General features: G+C 39.6%; 1 protein-coding gene across 2 annotated transcripts; it reads left to right on the top strand.

Annotated features, from left to right (window-relative positions):
- Positions 1–1,279: 1,279 nt before the first annotated feature.
- SECISBP2L (SECIS binding protein 2 like) lies at positions 1,280–26,378 on the top strand. Of its 2 annotated transcripts, none has more exons than XM_074549303.1 (18): positions 1,280–1,629; positions 10,744–10,922; positions 11,444–11,768; positions 11,889–12,027; positions 12,415–12,644; positions 12,735–12,759; positions 13,520–13,635; positions 15,428–15,559; positions 16,092–16,175; positions 17,015–17,182; positions 17,334–17,475; positions 19,056–19,225; positions 20,322–20,454; positions 21,381–21,543; positions 22,241–22,461; positions 23,110–23,264; positions 23,725–23,944; positions 24,934–26,378. In XM_074549303.1, the coding sequence occupies exons 1-18, from the start codon at positions 1,612–1,614 to the stop codon at positions 25,605–25,607; spliced, it is 3,294 nt and encodes a 1,097-aa protein (XP_074405404.1). In that variant the 5' UTR covers positions 1,280–1,611; the 3' UTR covers positions 25,608–26,378. The 2 variants fall into 2 exon arrangements, with proteins under 2 accessions (XP_074405404.1, XP_074405405.1); XM_074549304.1 differs by having other exon boundaries at positions 1,322–1,629; positions 11,892–12,027.
- Positions 26,379–27,625: the final 1,247 nt, after the last annotated feature.

Raw genomic sequence — 27,625 nt, forward strand, 5'->3', positions numbered from 1 at the left:
GAAGTAAGTAGAAACCTGTAAGTTCAATTTAACTGGGGTTACAACCTGGCCCTCTCCCTCTCCCATATGCTCAGTGGGACCTATGAATTTGTGTACTGTGACCTCATGAAAACTTAAATTACAGAACATACGTAATATTGCAGACATCTAGGCAAAAGTTACACTTAGATGGTGATCCTGCTGATGTGGATGGAATAGCACAGAAGGCAGTGACAGTCTGCACAGTTCTCTGTTCATCTCATCTGTTCACAAGATGAGATCTTGCTGTGCCATGCAATAGCCCTCTTCATAATCCCATATGGTACATATGAAGTTATAATGGTGAAAAGCAACACCAAAGAAAGTACAAAGAGATTATGTTGGTTTATCCAATAAATAAAATTTTATAGGAAAAATTATTATGTGGAATAATAAATCTAGAAAGATTAATTATAAAGGTTCAATCTAGGAAGCTATAGCAAGATTGGTCTGTCAAGACGTTCTTGATAGCTTCTTCTGCTGTCAAATTCAGATACAGGCATTCTTGCTTCTTTAAAAAGCAAGCCATTTATTCCTCAAAAGAATATCAAGCAGGAACCTGACTCATGTATTAATAGGTAATACTTTTTATAATGTATTTCACCCGGAAGCGCTCAAGAGTCTGATCTGGGATATCCTTTCTGTATTTCTTTTACAAAGGTACTTGTCTATTTCTGCTTTTTCTTCCCCTTGCCATGAATCAACCAAGTTGTAAATAAATCATGCCTCATTTCCACTAAACCCAAGGCAGCAGACCTATTAGCGTAATGAAATGCGGGGACATCCCCTGCAGAACACACTACGGGATCGTGTGTTGTTATGGGATCATGCGCAGCACAGGCTCCTACATGCGTTTCCCATTCTCCAGGCTCGGGTGAACACGGTCTCACGGATTTCGCTGGCGTTACTCATCATTCACCACATGTAAAAGCCGGGCAGCAAAATAAAGGAACGTCACACAAGCCTCACGTCTCAGAATCCCCCCGCTCTGCTGCCGCCCCAGTCCCTGCACACACGGGACCCGCTTCACAGCCCAGCCCTGCGCTCCAGACGCTGCTGGGACATTTTTAGATTTCTGTCTCTAAATAAATCACAGGGTTTTTTGGTTTTTTTTTTTTTTTCTCTCGGCGTTCCAGATAATTTCAAGGACACCGTCGGCCAGAGCCTCCCCCGGCGCCGCCCGCGAGCAGACGGGCCCGCCGCGCACCTGCCGCCCTCGCTGGCCGCAGGCGAAGCGGCCCCGGGCGGGGGGAACAGCGCTCTCCGCGCTCATTGCCGCGGCTTTCTCCCACGCTGCTGTCACGGCCTCGCTTGTTTTCGGGCAGCGGAACGCGGGAGGGGAACGCCCGCCGTGGCGGGAGCGAAGGCGTTCCCGGCCTGAGCCCGCCCGGCTTCCGTCTCAGCTGGTCCCTCCCCGCCGTCCGTCCCGCCCCGGCCGTGGCGTAGCCGGTCCCGGTTCCCGTGATAACCGCGAGCGGGGCCGGCGCCGCTCCGGGCGTGTGCGGAGCGCGGCGGGGGAAGCAGCGCCATGGGGGAGGCGGCCCGGGCCCTCCGCCGCCCTCATTAGAGCCGCCGCCCGGCGCAGCTGGAGCCATGGACAAAGCGGACAAGGTACGAAGGGACCGCGAGCGGCCGCGGCGGGAGGGGCGGCGGTGAGGGCGGGGAGCGGAGCGGGCCCGGCCGTGTCAGCCCCGGCAGGGCCCCGGCAGCGGCCGAGCGGCGGGCAGGGCGGGGCGCGGCTCGCGGCCTGCGGGGCGGGGGGCGCCGGGACCGCGCGTGAGGGCACCGGGACCGGCCCTGAGGAGCCGCCGCCCCGCGCCGGCCGAGAGCGGCCCTCGGGAGGTGCCGACAGGGCGTTCTGCGGGCTGCAAGCCGGAGCTCGGTGTGTGCCCGCCGCCGCCGTCCCCTCCCTGCGCGGGAGGCGTCAGGCCGCGCCCGGCCCGGCTGTCCGGGGGAGCCGGGAACCCGCGAGCGGCTGCCCTGGGAATTCCAAGGGAATTCAAAACTCGGGTCTGTTCTTCGCCCCCCTGCTCCTTCAGGCTTTGTTTCAAGCTTAGGGAAGTATCGCAGTTAGTGACATTTCGGCTAAGCCTGGCTGGTCGGTAGGAGAGACTTGGTTTCTGGAGAAAGGAACAGGTTTCTTTGAGAGCTTAGCAGCACAATCGAGGTGTCACTCTTGTTGATTGCTGTAAATGTCACGGTTGGGTTGAAGTTTTCAGTGATAGGACACAGCTGATGGTCTCATCGCTGAGTGGGTGTAGTTCACTAATTCTACAGGTCGCTGTATTTTTTTCTTCCGTATTAAACTTGGCTTTGTGAGGTAATCAGTTTGCATTGCTTTTATGAGCTTTTATTAGTGTAGGTATGAAGAAACAGAAGCAGGGACTTAAGAATTTGTATAATTTGTTGCATATGTGCAATAAAACATTTCATCATCAGGAGGTAGTTCTAAAAGATGTATCTGAAATAAATGATGTCATCTGCTAGAGCCCGATATTACTTCTAAGCTTCTGTTTCAGCCGAGTGTGTTGAAAATTGGTGATTTACAGGTCTTTGTTTCCTAGTTTTCAGCTTTGGTGTCTCCAGGGGTTCTAATAGTAGGGTTAAGGAATAAAATAACACAGGTTCCTGTAGCAAAGTAGATAATGACTAATAATGTACTCTGTAAAGATACACTGCTTTTCATTCTGTACATATAGCTAAGGAAGTTTGTGAACAGTGTGTGTTATTACAGTGTGGCTCCCACTGTGGCTTTCTTCCTGGGCTTTTTGGTGTGGTAATCATTTTAATTTTTTAAGGCTTTTTATTTGGTCTCATATATAAAACCTGATCTTATTCTGTAAAATTTACATTAGCCCAATCTGTAGTAGTTTTTGCTTTAAAATCTTGGATTTTGGTGTGGTGGGTTTTTTTCCCTTTGTTTCATCTGCAATTAGTACTGCAGTACACTTGTGAAATATTTATTCCTTGTTGCTTGAGCTCTTCAGTACTGGAGGTTCACACGCGTGTCCTTATCAAACCACTCTCTTTTCATCTGTCAAATAGTTCATGAAAACAGAGAGTTATGTTATTTACAGTATGAAGTGTTGGCTTGGAGTGATTGTCTTAACTAAGTGCAGTATTTCAACTTGAAGGTGTAGTTAAGCTCTGAAGCAGGAATCATCTTGTTTATTATGTTTGCAGCATATCAGGTCCTGTTGGTTCCTTATCCCCTAGTAAGGGGCAGACAAATAATGAATACCTGATTAGTTTCTAAAATGATTCAACAATCTTGGTACTTTTGTCTGCTCATTGTACAGCAGCATCTTGATTAGGAGACTCCTATGTGCTTTGGGTTTGACCCTTTTGTGCTGTAAGAATTGAATGTAATCATTTGTTACCAATGTAAGTGTTTGGTCAGGTTGCATCAGTTTTGGGAGCCATTTCATTTTTTCTTTATTTGGGCTCCTTTCTGTGCCTGTACTGCATGACATCTGATAAATGAGCATTAAAGCCTCCAAATGTGTGTTAGCAGTACTGATTCTCTCCTTCCTTTCTCTCAGATTGCTCTCTCAGGCACAGTATAGTGACTGTAGGTGCTTATAGGAGTAACTGCTGTGGAATTGGAGTATGAGCAGCTACAACTATTGTGCTGTGTTAGCATAGTATTTCAAGAGTAAGGGAAGATCACAAATGCTTTTGATGGGTAAACAGAGTTTTGTGGTGTTGGCTTAGTGAATCAGTATGAGATTTCTGGTTGAAAGATCATTTGGACCCCTAATTGATAAAAAATATGTTGCTTTTGAATTGCCTTTAAGGCTTCTGTTACCTAATTTTTAATATTACTTGTTTTAATATGCTCAGTGATATTTTGGCAGCTGACATAAATGAAAATTGAGTAAAGCTGCTTAAACACAATTATTTTATGATAAGAGTAGTTGTAATTTTTGTAGTGGGTGTGTAAGTTTACTTCTGTCTACACCAGAAAAAAATTTTCCCATTAAAAAGTGTATGGATTTCACGTTTATGGAAAAAAAGTGTATGGATTTCAAGTGTATGATTTCAGCAGTTAAGTGTAGGTTGTTTTCCTACAAGAGAGAACTCACCAAATGATGCTTTCTGTTTAAGCAGAATATGACAGAAAACTAAAGAGAAACAACTTCCCATTTCAAAGGTACTGCTGTGCTTTGATTTTTCTCAGTCTTATACTTTTGTCTTGCTCTGTGATTAAGACATTTGGTTCCTTTAGTACAGTTGAGAAATCAGGTGAAGTTGCAAAATCAGTGACCTGTGTTTTGTTTTAGTATTGCTTAAAGACAGCCTGTTCTGCTTACCTCTGCTATCCATGACCACTCAACAGGTGGCTTGATAATGATTGTCATAGAAGTAGATCTAGATCAGCTTTTGTGCTCTTTTATCCTGTCCAGTTTCCTTCAGTGTTTCTTACCCATGGCAGATTTTTCAGCTGAGGAAAACTGGAAAATGCCTGGTTTCCTGTAGGTTGCTTTCTTTTGAATCTTGAAAGTGCCAAATAGTTTTGGATTTTGTGAGTTTTGTGTTGTCTTATTTTAGAATATGTTCTTTGGTGAATTTAAGTGTTACTGATGTGATTCTGTGATTATCTTAACTGTTTGAGTACAAAATTATTTGTCATTGACTCGTTTGTGGAGATCAGGAGACTGATTTGCATAAAGGGGTTGGATTAATCCTTTTAGTACACTATCTACAAAGCACTCAAATATTGCTACTTCATTTGGATAGTATGAGTTTAGAAGTTTGTACTATTAAATGCTGTAAAGTAGGCAAGTGAGGAGGATCATTTTGGTAGCTTTTTTGTGTCTTTGGACAAGCTTTGTGTGAGTTTTAAATTTTAGTTTCCCCCTCTTTTTTCTTAGAATAGTCTGGCTTTGAGTTTAAACATGCAAGCTTGTCATGTTGTGCCACTTGCTTGTTTCCTATATATAGGTTAAAATGTTAAATATTTAGCTTTGTTATGCTCTGAACATGATACTTAATCCTGTGAAAGGGAAGAGAGTTATGCACAATTCCCTTTTTATGAGCTGAGGGAAAAGGGAAGGAGTCACTTCATAGTGTATTTGCTTTAAGTGCTCTGTTGAAATGACTATGTTAAATGTAAATAGGGAAGATTAAATTTTGTGCTTTGTTAAATGGCCTGCTGCTGGTGTTTCCAGTTGGACTGCATATTTACCATTCCCGAGGTATCTGCCACTTAGAAGCAACTAATTATAGAAACAATGACTTCCATATTTGCAAAGTTTATCTTAAAATAGATGAACTGTGACTTGCCTTGCTACTAACATGGCGTTTAAATGATGAAATCCAGAATTCAGAAGCAGGATTGTTTTTCTTAAAAAAAAATCCCAAAAGTTTGAGCTCTGCTTTTATTTTACTTTGGGATGAGACTTCTTGTTTCCAGACTTTGAGACAGTAAACCAGCTGATTTTATTATAGCCCTCTGAGATGTGGCATCTGTGTCTATTTTCTCACCCTGTAAATGGTGAGATTGATATCTAATCATTCTCCTCTGAGAGCTGGATGACAGAGATCCTATTTAATGGAAAATGCTGAATGATATTAGGCTACAATGAACAAAAACTTTTCTAAGATTAAATGTACAGTGCTATAACTATAGGACAAAGTTTACCAGTCTGTTCCTGCTTGTGTCATCTTCTGTCTTTGCAGCTGTTGATGACTACAGTAGCTTTTATATAGGAAACAAAGGAGCTCTTCAGTATATGTGCTGTCTTGAAAGACTTGTAATTGTTGGACTGAAATATGTAATGAGCTGCTGCAAACGTTTTGTAAATTGAAACTAGGGGTATCTACAAAAGAGGCCTCTGTCTCAATCTTGGTTTCTTTTGAAGGGATGTGTTTCCATTAATAGGCAGTGAAAATCTGATGTTTCAGCATGACTTAAATTTATGTTTAGAATTGAGTTTGGTTATCAAAGGTTGATTTCAATAAAGCTTTGTTTGGTTTTGTGATGTGAAAGGTTGAACAAACATGAAAAAGTTGCAGTCAAAAATAAGTTTGGTCTTGCAGTGTTTTCAGTGTTTGCTTTTAGATGGCGTGATCAAACCACCTTGCATTTGCTGATGGCAGTGGCAAGGCACTAATTTGTTTCAGAGGATGCAGACTAGAATAAATCTCAATACTGTGAGAGCAATTAAAGCATAAGCTTGTATCACAAGTGCTCTGTTGTAAGGACTAGGGAAAGTGAGCAGCCTTTTCCCAAATCTTTTTGTGTTTGACAGATCTTTCTTGTCTGTGGTTGGGAACCAGTGGCATGATCCTGTCTGTGCTGTTCGTGTGCACTTGGCACTCCCTTGTACTGTGTGGGTGAAATCTCTGAGGAATTGTGTTCACGTATATTTGCATGCACTTTGTTTTATGCATTTTCTTGTTTGCTTCTGAAACAAAAAGGAGCTTGTCTTGTGTTCTGGAGTTTACTTCATTTGTTATTGGTTGCATTTTCCCCTCAGTCTTAAGCAAATCAGTATTTAAAAAACCAAACCCACCGCCAAACTGCTTCTTTGGCATTGTTGTTTCTGTAGCTCACCAAAGGAGCCTTTCCTGTTAGAAGAAATTACAAGTTTCAGTAGGAGACACCTTCTGTTTGTCCAGTGCAATGAGAAATTGGCAGCACCTTTACTTGAGACTAAATTGATTGATGGCTTTTTTTTTTTTTATTGTTTCAATTTTTCTCCTTCCACTATGAAGGAAGAAGGCCATTTATCAAAAAGAGGAGGTACTTTGCTGTCTGTCCTCACCAACATTTCCTCCTAGCTGAGAAATCTATGGTCCTGAAAAGATCTGCTAAGATAGCTTTGGACAAATTACTTAGCGTGTCTTTTTTGTTTCCCTCCCTTGTCCAGTGAACCCACTGGCCATCTGTGAAATGTGCTGAGATGTCTGGAGAATCACCCTGCAGAGCTGATTCTGTTGATGTTTGGGTTTGGTTAGCAGTCTGACCTGACTTAGTACATTTGTTCCTCGTTTTGCTTCAAGGTCGGTAAATTTACTGCCCTCGTCTGAGCACACAGCCTGTAAACACGGAACTCTTGAAGTATTTTTGAAAGCCTGGTAGAATGCTCTAAGGAAGCAATATGTTGAAGTTAATTTAGTTTAGTCGGTAATACACTTGAGCTGCCTTCCTGTTTTCTACCCCAAAGTGAAAATGGGGCCCTGTTATAAATGTATAAATGATGTGAGAATTGGATGTATTATGCTTGCAGAATGATTTTGAAACACCTGTACTGAGGTTTCTGAGTTTTCAATTGCTCTTTTGATGAGTTGGCATATATATGTGTGTGTGCATTACAGAACAAAATGCAAAATCTGAAAGCAGAAGTTTGCCCTAAATCCTTTGCCAAAACAAGTTTCTTGAAAGGATTAAAAAAACCCCAACTGCCATAAACCAACCAAACCTGTAGGTGCAGACTGAGCTGCGCAAGAGAAGTGTGTGAGGTGTAAATGCATGTGAGGGGTGTGTGGAACACAGTTCTGATTCCTTTAAGTAACAGACACTCCCCAAGTTCTGTAGGCAAAAAAAGGATTTAACTTTCTAATGCACCCAGATGTGTTTATGATTACAAGATCTGCTGTATCTTTATTTTATCATTACAGGTAAGCTAAACTTGTTTTGAGCTGTACAGAAAATGATAATTAAATATATCAAGTAATTGCTCTGTCATAGCAGTAGTAATCATAACCTGTATAAGGGACTGACAACAGGAAAGGAAGAATTAGAGTTGTCTTTCTAGTCTGGGCATCTCTGAAATGTTTGAACCTGATAAAATCAAGCAGAAAAACGTGCATTATTTTCCTAAAATTATGAAATTACATTATAAGAGTGTTGAGTCTTCTGGAGGTTTTTAATACATTTAAAATAAACAAAACCCAAGAAACTCCACCATACCTTTTTTTTGCTGGACAGATTTAAATAAGTCAAATTTAATTGAATCCACTTTGGATGTAAAAGTAAGGTAGGGATTATCTTTGAGAATTGACAAGAAATATTTTGCTATGGCAGCCTCACAGGTGGGAATCACTCGCTCCCTGCTTGGATCAGCTACAGCTCTGTTTCTAATATCTGATGTGAAAGACACAATCCTAATAAAGAGTGATGATATAGCACAATATCACATAAATCACTGTCATGAGACCATTCTGCAAGAGATTTGTCAATAAAGAATGATTTTTGTGTTTTCATTTTAATCTCCCAAATAAGGGAAAGAGCAGACAGCCACATAGGAGAGATCCTTAAAACAGGAAATCTGGTCCCAGTATGAATGACAAATAGAATGTTTTGACTCTTTTCTGAGCCAGTACTAGTTTATTTTTAGTATCTTGGCTAAAGTTCAGTTGGCATGTTGTGGTAGGATAGTGACCAGCAGGTTAGGAATAGTTGTTTGGCAGTTTTCAGTGTTTCCTTAGGAATGCCACGTTTATAAAACACTCATGCCAGTTTTACTCCTGTGTGTCCTGGGATGAAGCGCCCTCGGTGTGTTCCTTTTACGTTTTGGTTGCTCATGGATTAGAGCAGGTGCTAATGGCACTGAGGTTGTGGGTTCAGTCCCCAATGGGCCATTCCTTACAGAGCTGGGCTCAATGACCCTTGTGGGTCTCTTCCAATTCACATTATCTCTGATCTAGTGTTATAGGCCAGCCCTTAAGTGAATTTATTCTTAAGCAAATATTTTTGCCTCACAGTCTTGAAATAGCATGGAAAAAACCTTCTTAAGTTCAGGGAGGGATTTCAGTGTTGGCATTTCTGATACTTATTATTTGTTCACTGTACATAAACACTTTAAAAAAAATTGTGAGAAGTTTTTCTCTTGTGTGGAGGAGAATGCCTTGGAGCTCTGCAGAGGGGTAGGGGAGTCACGAGGCAGCTGAGGGATGTGCCCGAGGCCAGAGAGGAAGCTCTGGGTAGAGCTGGGTTTGATTTGTGTTGCACAAGTTCGGTGCTGCTGCTGCAGCTGCCCCACAGCCTTTGCTCTGAGTGGAACTTCAGGAAATAGAAGAGTTACTGTAGAAGAAAGGAATGTTCACCCTCTACTAATGATAAAGAAATGCATTTAATTGATATAAGGTAATTGTTCTGCTGTAATGCAGATCTTGTTGTACAGCAGGAGTGATACTCCTGCATCTGTGCTTATAGAATCAGACTGCCTTACACTGGGACAGACCTTAAAAATGGTTTGGTTCCAAACCCCTGCCATGGACAGGGACACCTTCCACTGTACCAGGTTGCTCAAAGCCCCATCCAGGCTGGCCTTAACACTTCTAGGGATGTGACATCCTTTCATATGTTATATTCCATCTATATTTATATATGTATGTCCATACTATAGCCATAAGCATTTTCAGAACAGTAATTAAAATACACTGTTCTTGGCAGGAAAGTTTATCTGGTCAGTTTAAAAGATATTTTTCATCAGGACAACTGTATTTTCAAAAAACTTTTGAACTTGCCCTTCCTACCTCTTCCACTCCCATGCTAACCAATATGGGATCTTATTTAAGTAGCAGTTTTGGGGAGTTGGAGATTCAGGTATTGGGTGGGAAGGCTGTCTCAGGATGGATTGTGGATGTGACACAGAGCAAAGGCACGGAGTGAGAAGTGTGTGGTAGGTGTGGGACTGCTTGCTATGATCCTTCCAGAGCTCCCATTTAACTGTTTCAGCTCACGGGTGTTCTGGAGGCAGTACCAAGGATAGAAGATTGTCCTCAGCAAACATTTAGGATTTCATCTTTCTACTATGAGAGCATGTACTCATATAGGTTATGTGTTACCTTTGAGATTATTTTATAGGCATATGGAAGGAAAAATGTTTGGAGCTCTTCTCTGCTTTAGAATAAATCTTCTTAGTATTTGGTACTCCATGAGGTAGTAATCTGAGACACATGTAATTAGGCTGAAATATTTGTACAAAAAAGAGATTATTTTCATCTGAATGTAAGTTGTAGTGGAATGTAGAATTTAAGGAGTCTTTGGTTCTGCAGTTGTTTTATTGACTACAACATTTTTCATTGTTTGAGTGTAAGAAGCTATGTTGTACAAAACCAAAAATGTGAGCGAAACTATCTTAAACTAAGGATACCTTTAGGATTGAGGGAGGTCCTTTTCTTTGAAAGCACAGTTTAAAACCTTTAATCATAATCTTAACACTTTAAAATGCATCCAAGTTGTGCAGCTAGAGTGTGTGGGGAGGGTTCTTCTGTGGTGCATCATCTCTTAGCAGTTAAACTATGGTTTAGTGCTGAAAAGTCTTTTTTATAATTGCCTGGAAACATGGTCAGTTTTGTAGAGCAGGCCAGCATTACTATATCTTCCATATGTTGGTTTCACTTCTGAAAGCCTACACAACTGTGCTCCACATACAGTGCTAATTTGGTTTCGTTCTGTGCTCCGACTCATAGATCCTCTGCAGGATCTGGGCTTCAGTCCCTTTTAAATTAATTAGTGCTCGCATTGCAGTTGTAAAGGTTAACACAAATGCTAAATGTTAGTGATCTGTATTACACCCTGCATTGATGGGAAGGATGCAATAAGCTCTTGCCAACTGTTTTCCACCTCTCTTGGTTTGCTGCAGAAATCCTGTAGCCTTGTCATCCGTTTGCCTGCTGTTCATGGTTCTTTGCGTACAACTTTATGAATCTAAATTTTCCCAAGCAATTTATGATTGTAGTTAATGAAGACATTGTTTCTTTTCTCTTAAGAATGTCAAGCTGTCAGCTGAAGTAGAACCATTTATTCCTCAGAAGAAGGGTCCAGAAACACTAATGATCCCAATGGCACTTCCTAACGACAGTGGAGGAATTAATGGCATGGAACCAACTCCAATCCCTAGCTACCTGATCACTTGCTATCCATTTGTACAGGAAAATCAATCCAACAGGTAAGAAGTGGTTGTGATCTTTGTGGAAGATGATCTGGTTTTAAATGGGTTTGAACTTGCAGGCTTGAGAGGAGTCAGTGATTGTGGGCTGTCTATTAAGGTTTTTGTTCACCACATTTAACCCTTCATGTATGAGGAGGAAGTTTCTCTGCCTTCAGTCTTTTACCTATATTCTTCCCTTTGCTTTTCTCTTATCATATTCTTTGTTGCCTTTTCTTTTTCTTGGCTATGAAGGTCTGGTACAAATCCCTCCCAAAGTTACCTGCTGTGCTCTTGGATCATCTAGGGCAGTCAGGATGTTTTTTTTGTCTGATTCTCTGAATGAAGCAAAGCTTTGGGTCCTGCCATGGTGAAACATGGTGTGGTACTATGTACGTGATTCAGTATTATGTGTAACTGTATCCAGTTTTCTTCACATAATTAGTGAAGAATATGTTGAGTTTAGGAACTTATTATAATAAGCTGTTATTTTTGAATAAGGCCTGAATTTTCTTTTTGTTTTTGTCTTTTTTTTTTAATAGGCAGTTTCCATTATATAACAATGACATCAGATGGCAACAACCCAGCCCAAATCCTGCAGGACCATACCTTGCTTATCCTATAATATCTGCACAGCCGCCTGTTTCTACAGAGTATACTTACTACCAGCTGATGCCAGCACCATGTGCTCAGGTCATGGGTTTCTATCATCCTTTCCCTACGCCCTATCCTGCACCCTTTCAAGCAGCAAGTGCTGTGGGTACAGTTACTGCAGAGTGCCCTGAGCGTCCCAGCCCCTCAGGCCAGGTCTTTCCATTGTCCACTCAGCGGAGCAGAAGCACTAACAGGGGACCAGTCATTCAAAAAGTAAGTCTGCTTTTGAATAGGATAAGTAGAAGTGTATAAAAAGAAAATGTCTTTGCAAAGGAAGCACATATCTCATTTTTAATCAACTTTTTTTTTTGTGTTTGTGGCAATGTTTGAAAGCAGCAGCAGCAGCTACAGATGCACATAAAAAGTAAACGTCCTCCAGTGAAAAATGTTGCCACTCAGAAGGAGACCAGTTCATCAGGTCCTGAGAACAGATCAAAGATTGTTTTGTTGGTTGATGCATCACAGCAAACAGGTAATTTTATTTTTAAGTTCTGGGTGTATGAAATAACTAGAACTACGTGTCAGTTGTCATCTTTTCTAAAAGAGGGTGGACCTGATTCAGATGCAGCTTTTAAGAGAAGTCTTTGCAGTTCAAAAGGATAATGAAGAAAAGGTGCTGATGGTTGCAGATACCTTCTCAGTATGTCACCTTATATGTTGCAGTGACATGGTACTCCTGCAGAGACTTTGCCAACTCTTGAAGGAGTTTGTTATCAATAACAGTGGGACCTAGATGTAATTTGAATTCACTGCTGGTTTAATGCAAAGACTGACTCTTTATTTGTTTTTATGATGTGTAGCTTTTTCATGTCTCATATGAATTCCTATACAATTATTTTTATTTTATTGTTTCTTGAAGACTTTCCTTCTGATATAGCCAATAAGTCACTTTCTGAGAGTGCCTCCACGATGCTTTGGAAGTCAAAAGGCAGGCGCAGGAGAACCTCTCACCCTGCTGCAGAGTCCTCCAGTGAGCAGGGAGCAAGTGAGGCAGACATTGACAGTGACAGTGGCTACTGCAGTCCCAAGCATGGCAATAACCAGGCTGCAGCTATGGCTTCAAGAAACACAGATTCATGTGCAATGAATGTATGTAAACATAACTGAGTAACTTAACTATATTTGTAGCCTACAGACTAATGAAAATTACTAAAAATAATTGGTTTTTTTCCTTTTCAGGTTGTAGAACCATCGATAAATACAAGTAAGCATTGCCTTGACTGGTGAGCTTTTTAAAATTTGGCTGGGTTGCATTCGTATTTTTGCTTTCCATACCTCTTGATCTACTTGAGCATGCTGCTCTAACTGATCAGATACTTCTGAGGATGCATCTTTACTGTGATTTCCAACCACCTCCACTAAGACACCTGTTACTTGCTGAATGAACAAGTATATAGCTATCACTAATAATTTATTAACAGCTGCCTTTCTTTAATGGGTTTAAAAAAGAGCTAGAGACTCCAGTGGCAGCATTCAGACAAAGCTGTGCTTCTGTTTAGCTTGTCCTCAGGGGCTGCGGTAGTGGGTAGTAACAGAGCCAGGGAGTGACTACATACCTGGATAGTAACAGAGCCAGGGAGTTCTTACTCTCTTATTTCAGAAGCACTGATACTTTTTAGAAGCTTTACATATACCATGAACAAATAGTTTGATTAGCCTGGAAATAGTAGGTGATACCAGGGACTGCTATTTATGACTGAACAGAAATAGATATGGATAGGAAATCTCAGGTTCATTTCTCACTGCTTTGTGGGGATCAATTCTTGGCAGCTTGAATGTTCCACAAAGGTAACTGCCAGCATCTGAGAATAGCTGCGGAAGTCAGCGTTGTCACAGGAGAATTAGACTTTCTCCAAGCACTTTATTTGTATCAGGACTGTGTTCCTGGCTCTGGTGGCATATGAATCATTATGATATATTCTGGGTACTAATTCAGTTTTTCATAGATGGCACTTCTCTTTCAGCTGGTATAGGCTGGACTAATGTAAATTCCCAAGCAACTCAAAAAAAACCTTGGATTGAAAAAACTCCAACCTTTTCTAGAGGTGGAAGACAAGCTGAGCAAAGAAATAATCCACAGGTATGCTGCCAGTGGTTCTCAACTGAAGTATTTGGGGCTTTTTAAAATATGGAGAAATAAGGAATTCGGAGGGAATTATAAAATTAACATTCTGAAACTATGTAATGAAAACAGTATAGAAGTTAAAGTCCAGTTGCACATTTGTTCATTTGCACATTTCTAACTGGTCTGTTTTGTAAGTTAACTCTATATCATATATATAGATCTATAAAATTTAATGTCCTTGACAGTTCTCTGCCTATAGCCTGTGCTTTATCTGTATCTGCCTAGGAAGAACATTGGATATATAAAGCAACCTGTGAAATGACGATAGTGTGGATGTGGAAAAGTTGGTTCAGTTTTTGACCCATTCACACCTCAGAAAAAGAAATTCTCAAACTTTCTAAAGAAAGATTCTGATGTGTTGGTGAACTAGAATCCTGTGTTCTCACTCCTGTTGTCTTCAAAACTTTTTAAAATTTACATTAGCATACCATTTTTAAAACATTTTTTATTATTTCTTAATGGCTTAAAATTATTTTATTCTGAAGCTTGAATATCTTTCTGTGAGACTTCCTTCAGCTGGCAGAGGATTTCTCTTATTGGTATGTGAGGAGAATGGGGAAGGTTCTCTTCCTAATTTTGAGAGACTTTGCTGGGACAGGTGATCCAGACGGGTATGAAGAAAGCTGAAACATTTGTCTGTGTTTGAACATAGGTTTTGCTTGAATTCTGTTATTGCAGACAAGAAATCTGAGCTCCAAGTGGGAGCTTTGTATAAACATGCCTGTTTGTGCAAACATATGTGAGCCAGCTTGGCCTGTTTAGGTTTTTAGATGGAATTCTTAAATTGTCTTGAATCTTCCTGTTTGGTAACTGTGGGTTTATTATAGAAAGAAGTTTGTGGATGCTTGTATCTGGCAGTGTAGCAGTTCTGAATCTTTTTATAACCTGCTGTCAAATCAGAGGCTTTGGAAGCCACTATTGTTAGTTTGTGGCATTGGGAGAGCAGGAAGAACCAGACTTTCTTTCATCCAGTCACCGTTTAGGCTCTAAATCTGGCAGCTCTTTTAGATATTTAAAAACAAAGCTGGCACAAAAAGTTTTAAATGAGGCTGCCTCAGCCAAATTCACTGTACCTCAAGGCAGAATTGTCCTAGAAACTATTTTCTGTTGAAACTAAATTGGTATGAGGTCTGTAGGAAATTTTCTGGAGAAACAGGTAAGTATAAAGGTGAAATTCAATTCATCCACTGGTTTTTGCCAACCACTTGCACATAGGTTCCCACCAACCTGTCACATAATAAACAGAAGAATGGTTATACCACTATGCTGCTGTCTCTGGCCTTTAGAGAATTGTGTGCATGGGCATTGTCATAAAAAATGTGTTGAAAAGGCAGTAACTGCATGCAGAATGATTATGTAGTGGGAGGAAGTTCTTTGGAGTGATCATGGTTACAGACAGTTCCTCAGGGTTCATGGCTGTTAGTCACCAGCAGCTCCTGAATTTTTTCATATTTGGCCAAAAGAAACCTTTTTATTTAAGTTACAAACCTGAAGATTAACTGTCTTGAGGGGCAGGAATAATGTGGTACTCTCTATAGAACTTCTGTGCAGGCTTTAAAGAAAAAGACAACCAAAAAACCACACCAGAAAGCCCCACAAAAGAAAATCCCCAACACCAAAGCACAATTTATCCTCTAGAAACTGTACCTAGTTGCTGATTAGCATGGATGAGACAGCTTTATGTGCATGCACATACATAACTTGAAATATTGAAATTACAAGATGCCAATCACAGTTTGTTTTTCAGTCTGGTTTCAGATGCAGAGACCACAGCACATCTTCAGAAAGAATGCAGAGTTTGCAGAAACGACACGAAAAACCTTCAGCTACGAGCCAGGGGAGCAGGGCAGAGCAGAGCCCTGAACCTCTGTATTTTGAGGTACTGGTGTATGAAAACCCTTTCACATAGTAGCAATGCCTGTTGTGTGTGGAATAAGTGATGTTCTCAATGGGAACTTACAAAACATCTGGCTCCAAGAGGTGTACAGTCAAGGTCACGGATTTATTAGATGATCCTTGCAGTGTGTACACAAAGAGACTTGGATTTGGGTGTTGTGGAAAGTGCAGTAATAGAGAACACTGTGGTTGACAAATTAAATAAGCAGCCTTCAATTAACTTTTTCTGTTCACTTGTGAATAGAAATTGGTGTGTTTGCTGGCTTATCCTCTCTGATTGTAATAGGATTTTTTACTCCAGTGTAAAAAAAAGAAAATTTTTCATTAAAAGTACTATTTGGATACACGAATGCTTTCTTAATTTTGCATTATTTTCTATTAATGTCACATAATTCCTTCTAGTTTATGTGGGACTTAGGGATTCAATTTGTTTTCCTACTTTAAGCAGTTTCAGTTGATGCTTCTCAGGTGACTTTGGTTCCATCCTTTTTATTCTTAACTTCTGTATTGTTTAGGATGAAGATGAGTTTCCAGAGCTAAATAGTGACAATGGCAGCAGCAAAAGTAGTAGCATCCAACAGAAGATTTCACCCAAAGTTGTAAGTATTTATTTTCTTTTGCAAAGCATTGTGTTTTGAGACTATTCAGTTTGTGTAATTTTTTAGGAATCTCTGCTACAAGACTTACAATTGCAGTAATTGTGATGATCTTGGGGTGTTTGTGTTACCAGCCTTGGATGCTAAGGAAGTACCAGTTAAAATAAGTGGTGAAGGGAACCCATCTTAAAAAAAAAAAAAAAAAAAAAAAAAAAAAAAAAAAAAAACCACAACTTCAGGATTTTTCTCTTTTAATGAGATTGTAAGATACATGTAACAGACACTCAGTATCACAGACTGTCCCAGGCTGCATCATGATGCTTTCATGCAGACGTCTCTTAAAATTATTATATCTGCAAATATTTAGTAATGGTGTCAGTTTTTCAAAATAATTACAGTTTGTAGATTTTTTAATTTCAATCTGCTTTAAGGCTGTGGAAGCAGTTGTTGGAAAGGTACTTTTTTTTTTTAGTATGTGATCTACTTAAATATTTTGTTGCAGAACTGTGCCTATAGACTGCTTAATCTATTTGGCTGCTTTCCAGGAAAGTCAAGTCCTAAGTGAAAGCTTGGGGAGGGGGAAATTGTTTATTAATCAGATTGGAAGACCTTCTGAAGCCATCGTTGGAGCTAAATAGAATAGCTTTCCCAGACAAAAATGAAATATAAAGAAGTTTTATTAACTTGCTTATTAACTTGTGTCATCTAGCTGTAATTAATTAGCATGTCATACTGGTAATCAAAACCTTGGGTGATTTGATTTCTGAAATGCCTCATATTTGGTAGTCTGTAGAGAAATGTCTTTTAACTGTGGCTTTTTTGCATTTTGTTTAAAATTCTAGTTGGATGACTTACCAGAGAATTCTCCAATCAATATAGTCCAAACTCCAATTCCCATTACAACCTCTGTACCAAAGCGTGCAAAAAGTCAGAAGAAGAAGGCCTTGGCTGCAGCACTTGCAACAGCTCAAGAGTATTCAGAGATAAGCATGGAACAGAAAAAACTTCAAGTGTGTAGCACCCTGCCCACCCCCAGCACTTGGTCAAGAGGAGGATTAGTTATCTGTTGCTCCTCTTAATCTCTAATAGCAGTAATCCTTTGTAAAGAATGTTGCAGGCACCATTTCTTTGTATTTATTGCATGTGATGTTCCTGTTGTAGGAGGCTTTATCTAAAGCAGCTGGAAAGAAGAGCAAGACCCCTGTTCAGCTGGATTTGGGGGACATGTTAGCAGCTCTTGAAAAGCAGCAGCAAGCAATGAAAGCTCGGCAGATCACCAACACCAGGCCTCTCTCATACACAGGTATTTCTGATGTGCCTGACAACATTTTGTGCCAACATGAATGTGATTGATCTGAGCATCTTAAATGTTTTTCTTTCTGTCAAGTTTTACCTGTTGAATATAAGCGTGATAAAAACCTGGGAAGATGATTTTTAATGCATTTCTCAATAAATTACCTGTGCTATCATCCTCTGAGCTGCTGTACACAGTGGTGAAAATCCATCTAGAGCTGAGGCTTTTAAGATCTGCTGTTCAAAACTCAGTTGTGTCCTGAGAGTAATTCAGTGCTGAAATGAATATGTGAAAGGAACATCTCTACTGCAGATGTTATAAAATACTCTTTGGAGGGGATACCTTTGGCTGTGATGTGGAGGGATATGACACTAGGATATTCTTCCCATTTCTGCTGTTTATAGTTCAAGGTCTCCTGACTCAAGGCTTACTCAAATCAAATTTGTTTCTTAAGCTGTCCATTGTTTTTACCTCATGCTTTTATCATGCATAATGTCCAATGGCAATGAATTGTAACCTTACTACATCCTGTGTGGAGAAACTTTTCTTTCTGCTGTGTTTTTTTGGGATGGAGGTCAGTATTGGGTTTTTTGGTGCTGTAACTCAAAATTTTGCTAGCTTTCACAGCCTTTGTATTACAAAGACTGAGTAGTCATTCCCTTCTTTCCTCTTCTGATCCCTAGATGTCTGTCCAGTCTCTGAGTCGTCCTAGTCTATTTAGTTATTTAATTCTGGAGGTATCTTTTCTGAGAATCCATATTTCTTTTTCTGTACCTTCGTGTAGTTCTACTATTCTTTTAAAAATAAGATCAGACATACACAGATTAGCTTATAGTTCCATCATGAATGTATACAATGGCTTAATTATGCTTTTCTCCTATGTCTGTATCAACACAACATTAAATTAGCTTATTTAATACTAGCTGCCAAATGCAGACTTGACATTTTTGTAATTACTTAAAACCCTGCCAGTCTGATTCCTAAACTCTTGTATGTAGCCTGGAGTCCATCATTATGCACATAGTTACCCTTTTCTTTCTGGTGTGTTGGTTCCTTTACCTGCTTTGAGTTTCAGCAGTGTTCAAACATTAATTCAAGTTGGCAAGGTTATATCAAACAAAGCTCAGCAAAGAACTGTTGGCATTTCCATTGGAGACAGCACTTGTTTTATTCTTTCTGGCAAAAGATCCACTTAACTACATGCTGCACTCTCTCATCTGTTTTGTCCTCTCACCTATTCAAGTCTTTAACAACTGAAAATCAACGTTTGGATAAATATTTGCAATTTATCTTAGTATAGTCATCTAACTAATAAAGCTACATGTGGTCATTTGAGAGAGACCCCTTACCATTTATTAAAATAATTCCTGGAATCCACAGTTTCCTAAAACATGAGGCTAAGTTGAAGAAAGCTTAAAACCATCTGGAAGCAACAATATCTGATGATGTAATTTTCCTGTCATTATGAACTGCTTTTTTTCCAAGGAAGGAAAATCTACTTAGAGAATTCATTAGTGGAAATTCTGAAAACAGTGTTGAAATAAAGCTGACATGGCTTTTGGTGAAACTAATATCTATCTTGTATTTAGTTGGCAGTGCCGCTCCCTTTCATACCAAAGAGTCTGCCAGCAGAAAGTCCTTCACAAAGGGACAGCCCTCTCTGGGTTGCCTTAATCCTTTGGATTCGACTGCCCCAAAAGTGAAGAGAGGAAAAGAGAGAGAGATTGCAAAACTGAAACGCCCTACAGCACTTAAAAAGGTAAAAATGAGCCAACCTTAGAGTGTTTTGAGCCACACTCATACTTCAAAAATAATATTAAAAAACCTCTGTTGTTTTCTTAGTTGAAGACTACTTGCCATGAGCATTGAGCAAGGGAATTATGAGCTTCTGCCTCCAGTTCTGTTAAATTGATGCTCTCTCCTTTGGATCTAGACATAGAACATAACTTTGATATCCACATAATCAGTTGAAGTTAATAAAAATGTATCTCAATACAGATTGCAAGGGTGTTTTCTTATTTTTACTACAGGCACCAGGACACATGGAAAAGCTTCCATAGTTTTTTCATGTGGCTGATTCCTAGTCTGTAGTGTAATTTAGTATGGCAACCTTAGTTTTTCTTACTCCTTTTTATAGAGATGGGTAAAGAATTTGAAGCAAACCCACAATTTTTGAGTAAGCTTAGAAATAATATTAATTACCTGTATATATCTATAGTCACACAGTCATAAGCTAGATATGTGCAGAAGGAATAGAGTATGTACATGGAGATCAGAAGGTAAAATATAAAAAAGTGACCCCTAAAAATGCTGGCCTTTTTCTGACTGGCCTGTGATCTGAGGTAGAGGAATTCACCTGTTCAGAAAAGTTTTCTAAACTCTTTGTTGTCAAGGCTTTTATGTTTTTGCTATTAAAAATGGTAGTAATACCAGTATATCCATGGCTACTTACCTTTGCACTTTCCTTTCTTGTATGGAAAGGGTTGTCTTTATTGAGGTGCTTCATAAAGATGATTGGTATGCCTGCATTAGGTATTCTTTCACAGGCATGGGGATGAGGAATTGTTAATGAGTGAATGTTATGTATCAGAAAGGAAGCTGTGAAAGTACTTAAACTACTGAAAGTACTATTTATGGAGAAGTGTGTATTGAGTATACCATCTGTAAAATGCTGCAGTGAAATACTCTTTGTAATCCAAGAGGAAACTTGAAATGATTTCCAGGATTTCTAACCTGGCATGAGTAGGAGGGCTCAAAACAATTTGCTTAACATTGTTATGTTCAGTGAAAGGGGTGTTTTTATTTACAGGTATATCTAACTTTCAGGTGCTGACAGCTGTTGGTTTTGTTTCTAGATTATTTTGAAAGAGAGAGAAGAGAAGAAAGGCCGTTTATCAGCTGACCACAGCCTTCTGGGTTCTGATGAACAGAAAGAGGCTCATCTAAACCTGACTGCTGACCAGTCTCAGGAGCTGGCCTCTCAGGAAGGTTGGTCTCTGTCTCTAGATGCCCATCACTGCCCCTCAGCTATACTCATCTGCTTATTCTCATATTTCCACAATTGGCATAAGAAGAGAAACATAAAATATGTTTCTCTTCTTAGCTGTCCCTCACTTGTGGAAGGCTCAATACACTGTCAGTACATGATCTCCATACAGCATTTTAATTATCATCTCAAGTGGCTGTTCCCACCACATGTCAGAGTTGATAGTAGTTTTGATAAGCAAGCAAAATGTGGCTCTTGTCAACCATGCTGTGTTGATAACAGTACTTTTTGATGATGAACATACTGAAAGTTTTCCAGATATAGGAGTTGCAAACTGTAAATAGATTTTTCCAGTTTGTTGAACATGTAAATCAGCTGCAATTTCTGAATTGTCAGTTTGCAGCAGCAGGCCTGAGCAACTGAGAAGCTTCAGTGAATGTTCAGTGTCTTCAATGTGTTTGGGGCAGTGGGAGTGGGGGAAGGAGGTGTCTATCAGGATTCTGCATGTGCTGCTTCATAACTTTTTCTTCTGAATGGACCTGTCTGACTAGAGTGGGAAAATCCCAGATGTTTTAGGAATAAGTTAGAGTATTTTATATATATAAATAGTAAGGAATTATTTGGAGAAGTAATAACATTTAAACAGGTTTTTTCTTCTGTTTTATCAAGTTCCTGAAGTAAGCTCAAGATATTTTTAATGAATATTCAAATACTGCTTATTTATCCAGTCCATGCTAAGTGGTGGATGTTTGTTCAGTTTTTTTCCCCTTTTCCCTACCCCTCCAGAAGGGGAGGGAAGAATAATGCTTAGTGTTTCCAAAATGGAGTTTGGAGAAAGTAAGGGAGTGATAACACAAGAAGTGTGGTTCTGTTTCTTTTACATTAAAAATGTATTTGTATTTTGTAATGTTGAAAAATTGCCTTTCAGAAACTGGTCTGAGTATGCCTAGTGATACTTCACTTTCTCCAGCAAGTCAGAATTCTCCATACTGCATGACCCCAGTGTCCCAGGGTTCACCTGCCAGTTCTGGAATAGGCAGTCCAATGGCATCTTCTGCAATAACCAAAATTCACAGCAAGAGATTCAGAGAGTAAGAGTTTTGCTTTTTTTATATAAATTCAAGGCTTGCACTTCAGTCACCCTTGTGTTTCAAGTGTGGGTAGATTTAGTAGACTTAAGAGCTTAATGAACATAAGCTTCCCTTTCAGAAATAGAAGGTTCTGCAAGTATTTTATTTTTTCCCCCTAAATGGATTGCTTGTGTTTGCACACAAACGTGTGTATAGATGAACAAACACTCACTTGAGATGTTCTTTCGTTGCCACAGGAAACAAGCAAGGTTGGGAGTCTTCTCTGCAAAATATTTTTTGAAGGAAGGCTCTGTCTGCTTTGAATGGGAAAGGAAGGAATACTTAGGAATGCTTAAAATACTGTAATAGTACCTCTTAATGTGTTAGGGCTTTTTTATTAATGTATCTTTGTAATGTACTAAATTAAGTAGAGGAAAATTCTTGTGGCACTTATTGCAGTATTTGTTTGTATTTTTAATATTTTTGATTGGCTTCTTGAAGTAAGGGATATCACTACAAATATTTTATGGATGTGTTTTTAACTTACAGTTTGCAGTCTGATTTCTAAATCCTTTTAGTGACTTCGGTAAAAGCTAAATAACTGTTCTGAGGAAGTAAAATTATTTTCATTTGCAAAAAGGCTAGGTGAAACATTGGTTATGCTAGCATTTGTGAAGTAGCAATGCTGACACTCCTCAATGTTGTTTTGAATTGACAGATACTGTAACCAAGTTCTAAGTAAAGAAATAGATGAGTGTGTGACTCTGCTATTGCAAGAGCTTGTCAGCTTCCAGGAGCGGATTTACCAAAAGGATCCCACGAGAGCCAAAGCCAGGAGGAGACTCGTCATGGGGTTACGCGAGGTTACAAAACACATGAAGCTAAACAAGATCAAGTGTGTCATCATATCCCCCAACTGTGAAAAAATTCAGTCAAAAGGTATAAATGATAAAAACAAGTGGTGCACTTGGCTCTTTTCAGTTTTCTTGTGCTGATTAAATGTGTTAATTAGCAAGGTTAGAAGCATTTGTTATTATGCATGATGTAACATTCCAGACTCCAACTGGGTAATTGCCATTCCGCACTAATTCCTTTCTGTTCTGTTCTGGAAGAAACTTGTTCATGAGGGTGAAAAACTTCAAGAATAGGTATTGTGGAATTGAAATTTATTCTGTGTGTTACTTCATTCTGTGTTCAGTACACCTTGCAGAGAGTTCTGGGCTCTCGGTGCTTTTTAGGAAGGTTCCTTGAGAAGAGTGTGATTGTTAGATAGCCAACCAAAGCATTTTGCCACTAACAGAAGTATAAACAGAGGCTTCCTGAGATAGGAGAATAGCAAAGCTCTCTTAAGAAATTACCTGTGAAACTCTGGTTTGTGTGCAGGACTAATAGAGAATACAGAATATCACCTTCATCTCTACTCATTCACTACCCTTGAACTGTATTGTGTGTTATCCTCTGGGACATAGGAGCTGCTGATGTGTGCATTGAAGTTCTGCTGGCTAATTGCAGTGGATTAGAGAATTGTGTAGTGCCATATGATGACTTCAAGTGACTAGATATCTATTTAAAATTGCTTTCTTCAAGGTGGACTGGATGAAGCTCTCTATAATGTCATAGCCATGGCACGGGAACAAGAAATTCCGTTTGTGTTTGCTCTGGGCCGCAAGGCCCTTGGCCGCTGTGTGAACAAGCTGGTTCCTGTCAGTGTTGTGGGCATCTTCAACTACTCAGGGGCTGAGGTGAGTCATTCCAATCACACAAGTGGCTGGAGTCAACAATTATCTAGTAAAGGATTGGTTTGGCATTGGAGCACACCTAATACACCTTTGATAATAACCCTGAGCTCATCTATATTATGGTGTCTTTTCTTTGAAATTCAGTTTTATGGTACTGAGAGACTGTGCTAAAACACTTTGGTCAAATCTCATAGTAGATTTTAAACAGACTTAAACTGTAATATGAAATTCCCTGGAAGGCTTAAGAATGTTAGAAAACGAGTATTCTAAAGTATGGACATCTCCTTAAAGTTACATAAACCTGGAGTGATGTTTTTATTATTTAATACAGAGAGGAACTAATTCTTAGTTCAAGTTGAGGTATTTGGTGCTAATCTTGAGGTTGATATGTGGTAAACCTTGGACTGAAAGGCATAAAGTGAAAACTGTTAGTAAGAACTGATAAAACTGCCTTTGTACTTAGGATCTGTTTAATAAGCTGGTATCCCTGACTGAAGAGGCCAGGAAAGCCTACAGGGACATGGTGGCTGCAATGGAGCAGGAACAGGCAGAAGAGGCCTTGAAGAACGTCAAGAAAGCCCCACATCACATGGGCCATTCTCGTAACCCTTCTGCAGCCAGTGCTATCTCCTTCTGCAGTGTTATTTCTGAACCCATCTCTGAGGTCAATGAGAAAGAATATGGTAAGTCCCTCAAAGCTTACCTTTGGAAATAGAAGCTGGGGTTTGCCAAATGATGTTTGTTGTGAAATGTAGCTGAAGATGCAATCCTTCTTCCTAATTTACAGTATTCTACAGTGTCCAGGGATAAGAAGAGATCAGCTGGATTTCAGTAAATTTCATAAGTAATTTTTTCCCTGAAAAAATATAGGAAACAATAATTTCCATCCTCAGGAGTGTTGTAGGTATCTAAGATCAGGGTAGGTGGCTTCTCCAGTTGTATTGAACTGTTCTGTTGAACAGAATTGTTCTGTTATTGAACATATCTTGATCATATGACTGAGGAAGAACTGATGGCAGCAGGAACTAAAATATGAGGTCTCTGAACATAGGACATGTTTAATGTAGCTTACATTTTTAAACTTGAGATGGCAGTGAGTGATTCTGCTGTGAGCAAAGGAGAGTTCATTTATCCAGTTGCTTAAGCCCAGATGAAAAAGAATATAAAAGGGACACTACTTGTTAGAGTCAAAAGCCTTCTTTTTTGATTCTGAGAGTGAATTAAAGAGGATGCTGTCTTTTTTAGTGAGTTTTTTTGTGGTATCTTAAATTCATTTCAGGAGTTAAGTGTTTTATAAAAAATCATTAAATAATAACTTAAGATGGTGGCAATTTTCTTCTTTTAATTTATACTTGAGAGTATAAAAAGAGTAACCTCTTTGAATATTCCTAGTACTACATTTGGTGTTTACACAGGAAACTAAGTGGCACAAACTTTCAACTTTGTAATGTCTGCTTTAGGGTATGGTAAAAACCCAAAGTTATTCACAGCTCTTTCTATTGTCTCTCCTTTTCCCTTCTTTTTTTTTCTAGTAGAAATGTTACTAGAAAGCATAGAATAATATTGATATTAGCTCATTTTGCTATTTAGGCTGTTGTTGCATGCTCAGGAGAGATATTTTTATGTACAAGGAATTAATGTTTCCTACTTGAACTTCTTTCAAAATTTGTAGAAACAAACTGGAGAAATATGGTGGAAACATCTGATGGGCTAGAGACCTCTGAAAATGAGAGAGAATCTGTGTGCAAGGCTGCAGTACCAGAAAAGGCTGGCAATGGCCAAATGGAAAAAACCACTCTTAATAAACAACCACCTCTGGCTACAACTGGCACTACCTCAGCAACGAATCACGGGAAATCCACCCCAGGTGACAAAGATGAGGTGAAACCAGATGACAACCTGGAATGGGCCTCACAGCAGAGTACAGAAACAGGGTCCCTGGATGGCAGCTGCCGAGACCTCCTGAATTCCTCCATGACCAGTACCACCAGTACCCTTGTGCCAGGAATGCTGGAAGAGGAGGAGGAAGAGGAAGATGACGATGATGAGGATTATGCCCACGAACCAATTTCTGTAGAAGTTCAGCTTAATAGCAGAATTGAATCTTGGGTTTCAGAGACCCAGAGAACTATGGAGACGCTGCAGCTCGGGAAGACCCTTAGTGGTGCTGAGGAAGACAATGCTGAGCAAAGTGAGGAGGAAGAAATGGAGACCTCAGAGCAGGCTGATCCTGGCACTGATGGGGAGGAATGGACAAATGATAAGCACGCAAGTAACACTCAACATAAACCCACCATCTGCAGTTCTTTGAACAAAGAACACACAGATTCCATCTACATGCCGTAAAAATAAGCAGGAACTCAGGAACTTTTTAGAAACTATAGTAAAACTAACTGTTGTAAAGGTTGCAGCCATTATTCCATATGCTTCATCTCAACATTTTGCACTGTTAAACATTTAATACTTGTATTTAATTCACAACAATATTTTTGTAGCTGTCTGTTACTTTTTTGATTTAAAAACGATCTTAGCTCTTAATCAGTATTGATTTCCCAGATTAGAAACTGTGTGGAAAAGTTGTCAGTAAGCATTCATTCGATGTTTTGTAAAAGGAAACATCTTGTAACTGACCAGTTTTAAGAAAAATTCTTTCAAGTTGTGACTCTTAAGCTTATTTTCAAACAGGTAGCCTACATTAACACTGACAAATGACCGGCAGTTCATGTTGGTGGTGTGGTGTTATACTAGGCCTGTCAGTGTATTTGGCCATGACTTTCTAATTCTATCTAGAAATAAAAAGAAAATTTTGATTCTCTTTCATGAAAAGCTAGAAGAAGCCATTTGCAATCTTAATGAGAATTAAATAGTAGAGAAATTGTGTGTGATTCTTATGCTAAGATAGATGCAGCTTTTTAGTTCATCTTGGTGAATGCATCATTAAAAAGCTGCTGATAGCTGAAATGGTTACAATAAGCTATAATAACTTTGATTCCAGAAAAACTTTAAACCAGAGGGATGCAATTAATGTTTTGCAGGTTTTCTTTACAAGGTAGAAATATTGCATTAAAAAAAAAAAAAACAAAACAGGAAAGAAAACAAAAAATGCCCCATTCTCTCTGCAGTTGCTGTCTGCCAAACCACACTAGTGACTCATTAACCATAATCCCTATTCAGGGCTTTTAGTAAACTGATGACTTCCTCTCTCTCCTGTCACTTACCTCAGGAATGCTGTTTTGCATTTTGTGTTCTGCATAACACTGCAAAAAGCAAGAATAATCCTTTAACAGCAAGTGTGAATGATGTGGTGGCTATCTCTGCCTTCACCTGCATGCTGTGGTCCTGGCCAGGATGGATCTGAAGAGCTGCTGCTGAAAACGTGACCTCTCTGTCTCCTCTTGCAGTTGTAACAGCTTTAGGAGTTGACCTCTAGATAGAGAAGAAAGTAGTTATTCCAGGACATGAGGAAGTGCCCTGTAGTTTGGGGAAGTATTTCAGTGGTGCAGAGGTAAAAGAAACAAAAATATGCCCTTTCTGAAACATACCTGTTCCTACAGAATTGTTCCATGTTCTGTTCTGAATACTGAAGTGAAATGCATTAACTGGTGATGAATTTGTTTCAGACTGAGGATGGAGGGAGTGTCTAAACCTTGCACGTCAGGAGTCTGTTTTCCATCCTTGGTATTGGCAAGGGATATCCTGAAACTGCCAGCAGCAGGAGCTTCACCACAGGGGTAGCCAAAGAGTAACTCACGTGAATAACACTTTCGTAGCAAACATGTTTCTTTTAATTTCACTTAATTTTTTTGATCACTTGTATCAAAATGCATGAAAAGCCTCTGGGTAGGCTGAAAACCACAGGAAACTGAAATTAGCTGAGTTGGGTGTTCAGTCCACACTTAGGAACATGGGACCAATGTTTATAGCAGTAGTGATGCTGGTGTTTTAAGTTGCACTGGGAAAATAAGACTCCAGGTTTAGAAGTCATCTAGCCCTGGGTTTTTGGATGCTAATGAGAATAATAGAAACTGTGTATTATGTAAATAATGCTTTGATAGCTCTAGGCATAGCAAATGCTATGTAGATAAGCAGTAGAGAGCTGCTGTGACAACTGGCTGTTGTGTCATGTTCTTAGCTCCTTAGTGTAATCCTCCTAGGTGTAGAACAGGCACTTCATAGGAAAACAAGGACTAAGGAATGATGCCTCCTGAATGTTAAACCTTTTACTGTCCCCATGGCAGATTTCTACTGTCTGTATGTTTTAAGAGTTTTTGCTTTAGGACATGACAGGTGTTTGAACTGCTGACAAGCAAAACTTGCCCTTGGATGTGTAAGCACATCTCGGCACAGGTGAGATGAGTGCATAC

The sequence above is a fragment of the Zonotrichia albicollis genome, chromosome 11 (genome assembly GCF_047830755.1).
Source record: "Zonotrichia albicollis isolate bZonAlb1 chromosome 11, bZonAlb1.hap1, whole genome shotgun sequence".
Taxonomy (NCBI): Eukaryota; Metazoa; Chordata; class Aves; order Passeriformes; family Passerellidae; genus Zonotrichia; species Zonotrichia albicollis.

Excerpts from the sequence above, each read along its gene's own strand:
- SECISBP2L (XM_074549303.1), top strand. Across the intron at positions 17,476-19,055 it reads CAGGCCTCTCTCATACACAG|TTGGCAGTGCCGCTCCCTTT; the intron begins GTATTTCTGATG and ends TCTTGTATTTAG. Across the intron at positions 21,544-22,240 it reads CACAGCAAGAGATTCAGAGA|ATACTGTAACCAAGTTCTAA; the intron begins GTAAGAGTTTTG and ends TTGAATTGACAG.